The 7,166-nt window shown below is 32.8% G+C and overlaps 1 protein-coding gene across 3 annotated transcripts; it reads left to right on the top strand.

Annotated features, from left to right (window-relative positions):
• The first annotated feature begins 1,476 nt into the window (after window positions 1–1,476).
• Window positions 1,477–7,166, top strand: LOC112513762 (amino acid transporter AVT1I-like). 3 transcript variants are annotated; one of them, XM_025120123.1, is made up of 4 exons: window positions 1,477–1,745; window positions 5,062–5,295; window positions 5,374–5,669; window positions 6,321–7,166. In XM_025120123.1, the coding sequence occupies exons 1-4, from the start codon at window positions 1,553–1,555 to the stop codon at window positions 6,834–6,836; spliced, it is 1,239 nt and encodes a 412-aa protein (XP_024975891.1). In that variant the 5' UTR covers window positions 1,477–1,552; the 3' UTR covers window positions 6,837–7,166. The 3 variants fall into 3 exon arrangements, with proteins under 3 accessions (XP_024975891.1, XP_024975889.1, XP_024975888.1); XM_025120121.1 differs by having other exon boundaries at window positions 1,477–1,694; window positions 5,062–5,669; XM_025120120.1 differs by having other exon boundaries at window positions 5,062–5,669.

Genomic DNA, 7,166 nt, shown 5'->3' with positions numbered 1-7,166 from the left:
ATAAATTAGTCCCAACACCTCCACAAGCGACGGAAATGCAACTTGTGGACCTATATCTAATTTACAAATTTGATCCCTGCACTTGTGGAAATGGTACAAAATTCTTTTTTACACGTTGATCCTTCCGCAAATTAAGGAGGTATCACTTACAATAATAATATTTTGAAATTTGAGGAGAAAAATGACTAAGAGATTAAATCCAAAATTTAAAAGCGATTATCTATACTATATTATAAATCATTTAACAAAAACTCTTAAAATTCATTTTTTATGCATGAAGTATTGTTTATTGATGCATATTACTTAAGGTTCAAGATTACAAGTAAATTGTGCGTAAATTCAACTTATTAAAGCTTCATGTTTGAATTTGTGTAACTAATTGCAGATAAACATAATCAGCTAGAGGATAAACATCTCATTTTAAATATAAAAAAATCTAAAATATAATTAGGATAACTATTAACTTCTAACAAAATACTTAATTATTATCTTTATAAAAAACTAGAAGGGTATTCGCACAATGTAGCGAGATACATCTCGATTTTAGTGTTTTGTTTTTTTTGTCTTAGTCGATGTTATAATACGGTTTTATGTGATTTTAAGAAATAGATAATGTTTTTATTTTTTAATAAAATATAAATATAAAGATATCATAAAAAAATATTGATGTTAGAATCAAACTAACTATTTGAAGTTTCTCCCTTTTTATGTATTTCTGTAATTTTTTATTTTTATTTTTTGGTTTAATGATATAAATTTTTTATAAAGATAATAATTAAGTATTTTGTTAGAACTCAATAATTATTTCAATTATATTTTAGTTTTTTTATATTTAAAATGAAATGTTTATCCTCTATTTAATTATGTTTATCTGAAGTTAGTTACATGAATTCAAATATGAAGCTTTAATAAGTTGCACTTACGCACAATTTATTTGTAATCTTGAATTTTAAGTAATATACATCAATAAACAGTATTTCATGCATAAAAAATGGTTTTTAAAAGTTTTTGTCAAATGCTTTATAATATAATATATATTATATTATTAAATAAAAAAATTAATTAAAGAAATACACAAAAAAAAAAAAGAAATTTTAAATAGTCTGTTTGATACTAATATCAATAATTTTTTTTCCTTTATTTTTTATGATATCTTTATATTTATATTTTATTCAAAGATAAAAATATCTTCATTTTCTCAAAACTATACAAAATCATATTATAACATCAACAAAGACAAAAATAAATAATAAAACAAAGCAAAACAAAACACTAAAATCGAGATGCATCTTACTATATTGTATTAATGCTCTTCTAGTTTCTATTAATTTTTCTTATTAATTTTGCAAATCCTTTTCATAAATTCATATAAAAAAAGGCTTGTTTAACATCACCCAAAAACAAAATGTCTATAAAAACAAACATGCAGGCATCCTCATCCAAGATGACACCTCTACTCTACTGCATGTTCAGCTTTTTTAGGTGCTGATAACCTACTAAAACACAATCATCACCACCATCATCATCTTCTCTCTCTCTACCCTTCTCTTTAATGGAGGGAGAAAAGCAACAACAACAATATTACTCGCTTACAATCCCTCTGTTATTCAGTGACGAAAAGGAAACGAAGGCGGAGGAGCAGCCAATCGCCGCCTTAACCAACACCGCCACCACCGCCACCACAACCACTACCGGTACTTCCTCCTTCTTCAACACATGTTTCAATGGTCTCAATGCTCTATCAGGTTAATTACTCTCCAATTCCTCTTTGTATTTCTATTCATTTTGATTTTTAAGAGCGATTCGGTCGTACGATTGAAGGTTGAGGCGGTTAAGATCTACGGATTTTGACCTAAATGAGGTCGAATCGTAACGTGATTTCGTCAAAATCGTTATTGCCTTACTTCGATTGATTCCGATTCGGAATCACTTGGAATTTGGAAACGAAGCTGTAATATGATATGAAGTCTCCATCACTTTGGATTAAGCACAATCTTCCAATTGAAAACGATTAGGTTGATAGGATGTCTATGTGTTTAGGTCTTATTGACCGGAAAATATGGAGTTTACTGAATAAAGTTTACTAGAAAACTTTTTGAATAAGTCATATTTTATATCATTAAATTATTATCAAACGATTGCTGATTGAATAAGCTGTGATTCTCGTTAAATTCGTTAAGCCAATAAGCTGTGATTCTCGTTAAACTCGTTAAGCCAAGGGATTGCTGAGTGAGAATTTGAAACAACGGCATGAATATACTACTTAAAGATACTGAATAACCTTTTTCTGAATCTAAAAAGCTGCTAAACTTTGAGATTGCTTTTATTAAAGTTAACATGATCACGTGCTAAATAAATGGAAATTGATCAAAACAAGACAATTTCTTTGGACAAGTGGTGTTTGAGATTGCTTATAAAAACAATTTATTGACTTATACCTTGTGTTCGAATAACAGTTTATATCGGTGTCAAACCGGTAATAAGGAGTTTTTGAATAAGTTAAACCATTCTAACTTATAATAAGTTGATAAGGACTTTTGTAGAAAAAAATATAATTTATTTCAAATAAGCAATCCCAAAAACCTCCAAATTCATCTTTTAACAGTTTTTTCAGTTGAATTTTTATTTTGGCAAAGTTAGGCAAATTCGATTTTTAGAAGGATCTATTTTTGCGTAAATACATAAAGATTTTTCTTAAAGAATGTGAAAGTAGGCTTTACGTAAGTCTAAAATATGAATTCGATTTCAAAAGTGGCTAAAAAGTGAATTTGGTTGAAAATATCACTATTTTTGTCAATTCTCACTTACAACTTATKTTTTTTTTTTTTTTTTTGTAAAAGTGATTATCAACTTATACGGTGGCAAACTGAAGTTTTATAGAAAGTGTTTGCATTAGCTTATGGTGGTACCACACCAGATAAGCTGATAAAATAGATGAGATACTTTTTTTCTTTTTCCATCCAAACACTAAAAACTTTTTATTGCCGGTACCACACCGGAATAAGTTAATAAGTTAGAAGGAAGTAACTTATTAAAAACTCTTTATTACCTGTGTCAAACTGGTATAAGCATTTTTTTTCTCCATCTAAACACTAAAAACTCTTTATTACCTATGTCACGCCGAAATAAGTTAATAAGTACTTTAAATAAGCAATCCCACAGCCATAGTCTACTTTTATTTATGTATACTTTTATTTATGTATGTCAAAATCAAACGATTGAGACTTGAATAAAAGAGAAGTACACCAATTTGTAGAGTTCAATAATTTTTATCTATTAAGATATTGCTTGCCCAGCAGCCACCAAATTTCCTTTTGCAATACTACCTCCTTCCAGGATTAAATATGTCCTAATTTCAAATTTTATAAAAATTGTCACACTTTTTTTTAAGTATATAAGAACAAAAAAACTCATACACCCTCCTCACCTTTGATGAGACTTGAACCCTTGACCTGCTAGCAGGCCAAAGATTCACATACCGCTAGGCCAAAGACCCTTTGGTAATTGTCACACATCTTATTGTAGATAAAACTTGATGACTATACATAATCATCAAATATTTAGATTGGTCTTATCTAAAACATCTTACTTTGTCTCTTTAGGGAGAGGAAAGGTCTACATACATTTTACATTCAAATCTTACTTTCGAGTGAAAATACAATGTTTATATACAATATTGTTTTATATGTGAAACGTTGAAAACTGTTTTTTTTCATAACACCATATAAACTCTGGATGTTCACAGTATTGTTTCATAGGTGAAACAATATTAAATTTGTAAATGATTATGTGTTATATATAAATATTGGTTTTGTTTAAATATTTAGGTCGATGGTGTGTCGTAGACGGTAATACCTTAATGATCATTTTGCTCTAAAAAAGAACTCACATCCGCTATATGACAAGAAAGAAGAGTCTTACTATGCAGCCTTGTGAGTTGTGACTATTAAAACGTGTATCAGAAGTCAAATTTTGTAGGAACATAAACAGATTGCCTAAGAAGGAATGGGATACAACAACTCTGTTTTTTATTGGAGTCTTAAATCCTTCTGTATATATATATATATAGAGAGAGAGAGTCTCGTTATACGAGAATAAGAAAATGGCCTAATCACATGTGATTCATGCGACTTATGGTCATGGGCCATGTTACTTGCACACCCTTGTATTGACCGTTAGTGTAAAATCACGTGTGATTTTGCACGTGATTTGACCGTTTTCGTGTTCTTTTTATTTGGTTACTGTTCTCGTTTGAACCTTCCTCTCTCTCTATATATATATATGTGTGTGTGTGTGTGTGTGTGTGTGTATGTGTGTGCTGGGTGGTTCAAATAAGAAGACTAAACATCGTGAGAAGGTAAGAACGAAATATTCATATGTAAATCATTAAAAAAATCCAATTGAAGATGCATATGTGAATCCATTATAGATAATCTGTAACGTCGGTTTACATATGCATCTTTGAATAGATTTTTTTTTTTTGAATTTTTTGAATGATTTACATATGAACTTTCTCTTCTTACGATATTTAAGAACCACCCCCATTATATAGGGAAATTAACAGAAATAGCATGTTCAGGGATCAAATTTATCTCTTAGCCATTTCTCTCTGGAATTTTCAAGAATATCACTACCTCGGAAGTGGCACCTCCGTGACTTGTGGAGGAGCTACATGACAAAAAAAATCACTTCTCACCCACTTGTGGACCTGGGTGAAAAGTGAATCTTTTTGTGGTCTTTTAGTTCCTCTACAATTAATGGAGGTTCCATTTGCGGAGGTAGTGATATTTCAGAAATATTCAGGAAGAAATGACTAAGAGATGAATTTGGTCCCTGAAAATGGCTATTTCCCTTATATATTGGGTAACCGTGGGTATCGTGACTAGCTTCTGTGCACCGACTAATCCCCGGTCAACCACGAATGATCTGGAGTCATCATTGATGAACCTCCAAGGCCACAACCTGAATTCCACTAACATCCCCCTGAACCTTAACCAGTCGTTTTCTTAACTTATATTTTGCATTCATAAAAGCTGAACTTTTTGAGGGTTTTTTTCTTAGGAGTTGGGATCCTCTCAGTTCCATATGCATTGGCATCAGGAGGGTGGTTAAGCTTGCTACTTCTCTTCACAATAGCCATCTCAACTTTCTACACAGGATTATTAATAAAAAAATGTATGGATGCCGATCCTACAATTCGAAGTTATCCCGATATCGGAGACCGAGCGTTTGGTAAAAAGGGCAGGATCATCGTATCCGTCGTCATGAACGTAGAACTCTATTTAGTCGCTACAGGTTTCTTGATCCTCGAAGGTGATAATCTAAGTAACTTATTGCCGGAAATGGACTTCGATCTTTACGGGATTCATGTAGGTGGTAAGAAAAGTTTTGTTGTTATCGTTGCCGCGATCATACTCCCCACGATTTGGTTGAACAATTTGAGCATTCTTTCGTATATATCGGCAAGTGGTGTCTTAGCATCTGTGATCATCGTGGGGTCGATCTTGTGGGTTGGTGCGTTCGATGGTGTCGGGTTTCAGGAAAAGGGTAAACTCGTAAATTGGAGTGGAATCCCTTCGGCTATCAGTTTGTATGCTTTCTGCTATTGCGCTCATCCGGTTTTCCCTACTTTATATACTTCCATGAGAAATCAACATCAATTCTCAAAGGTATTACCTTTATCTTCTCTGCATTTTAATGTTATGAAATGAATTGAATGTCTACACTAATGAGGTGCACCAAAATGCACCGAATCAATTCCCTTCTAAAGCAAAATTCATGGATGGCCATAAGATTAAAAGTGATCAAGGGTTCAGATCTCTTCTTACGTTTCTTACCTTAACTCTTTTTCTTACATGATTGTTCGTCTATATATAGAGAGAAAGAGGAGGGGATCAGCTGGTCAGGATCAGGGAGAACTGAAAATGAAAATGAAAATGAAAATTTGAGGAACACTTCAGTAAACGTTCATCTATACGATATGCACATGCGAATATAAGTAATTTGTAACTAATTTTTCAGTAAACATGCACATGGGCATAGAAACCGGAAAACATTTCAGTTACTTGTATGTACATGTACGTACCGTGCACTTGAACGGTTGCTATGTGTTACTCAGTTTTTCATTTTTTTTTTTTTTTTTTGGTTTTTCCCTGAACTCCCCCCTCTCTTTCTATATATATAGATATAAATATATATACACACACACATATATATACTTTTGACCCCTTAAAGTTTATAAATTTAAATTCTGACCCCGTTACCAAAATTTCTGGATCCGCTAATGCTTGTAATACATTGTTTCGGTTCTGAAAATGCAGGTGTTGCTACTTTGTTTTGTCTTTTGCACAATTACGTACTCATCAATGGCAGTCGTTGGCTACCTTATGTTTGGTTCAAACGTAGAGTCACAAATTACGTTAAACCTTCCTACTGACAAGATAAGTTCGAGAGTGGCCATATGTACAACCCTGGTGAACCCGATAGCTAAATATGCTCTGATGGTGACACCAATTGTCGACACTATTGAAGCACGGTTTTTGACTTTTTACAATACGAGAAAGTTTAGCATCTTGATTAGAACAGTATTGGTAATAAGCACGGTACTTGTCGCACTGGCGCTCCCTTTCTTTGGGTATTTGATGTCACTTGTGGGAGCGTTTTTAAGTGTCACGGCATCGATAACGCTACCGTGCTTGTGCTACCTGAAGATTTCAGGCGCCTATCGGAGACTTGGATTTGAATCGGTGTTTATCGGATTCATCGTGTTCGTTGGGATATTGGTTGCAGTTATTGGTACTTACACGTCATTGGTAGATATAAGTAGGCAACTCTAAGCGGTGGAATACGAACGGAGAACTTCACAACGACGTTATTTGAGTACACGATAACTTATATTTAGAACTGATTTCCGGTTTGTAGGTACGAGCAGTGTTCTAAAAGACTCGTTGCGGTAGCCATCATGGTGTGACATGATCCGAGGGTCGCGTCTGATGCCACGTTAAGCTTGTGGCACACCATGATCTAATGCACGGTTTTTGTTATATGATATTTGATTTTTGTTACTTCCTTAGTGTATTACTTTACGGTATTTATAACCTAATTTAAATTGTTTAACATCACTTTGGTGTGTTACTTTATAGTTTTTAGTATATACTAGAACAGGA

Source organism: Cynara cardunculus, assembly GCF_001531365.2.
Source record: "Cynara cardunculus var. scolymus isolate 2C chromosome LG 5, CcrdV1, whole genome shotgun sequence".
NCBI classification, from domain to species: domain Eukaryota; kingdom Viridiplantae; phylum Streptophyta; class Magnoliopsida; order Asterales; family Asteraceae; genus Cynara; species Cynara cardunculus.
This window is presented reverse-complemented; position numbering and strand designations above follow the sequence as displayed.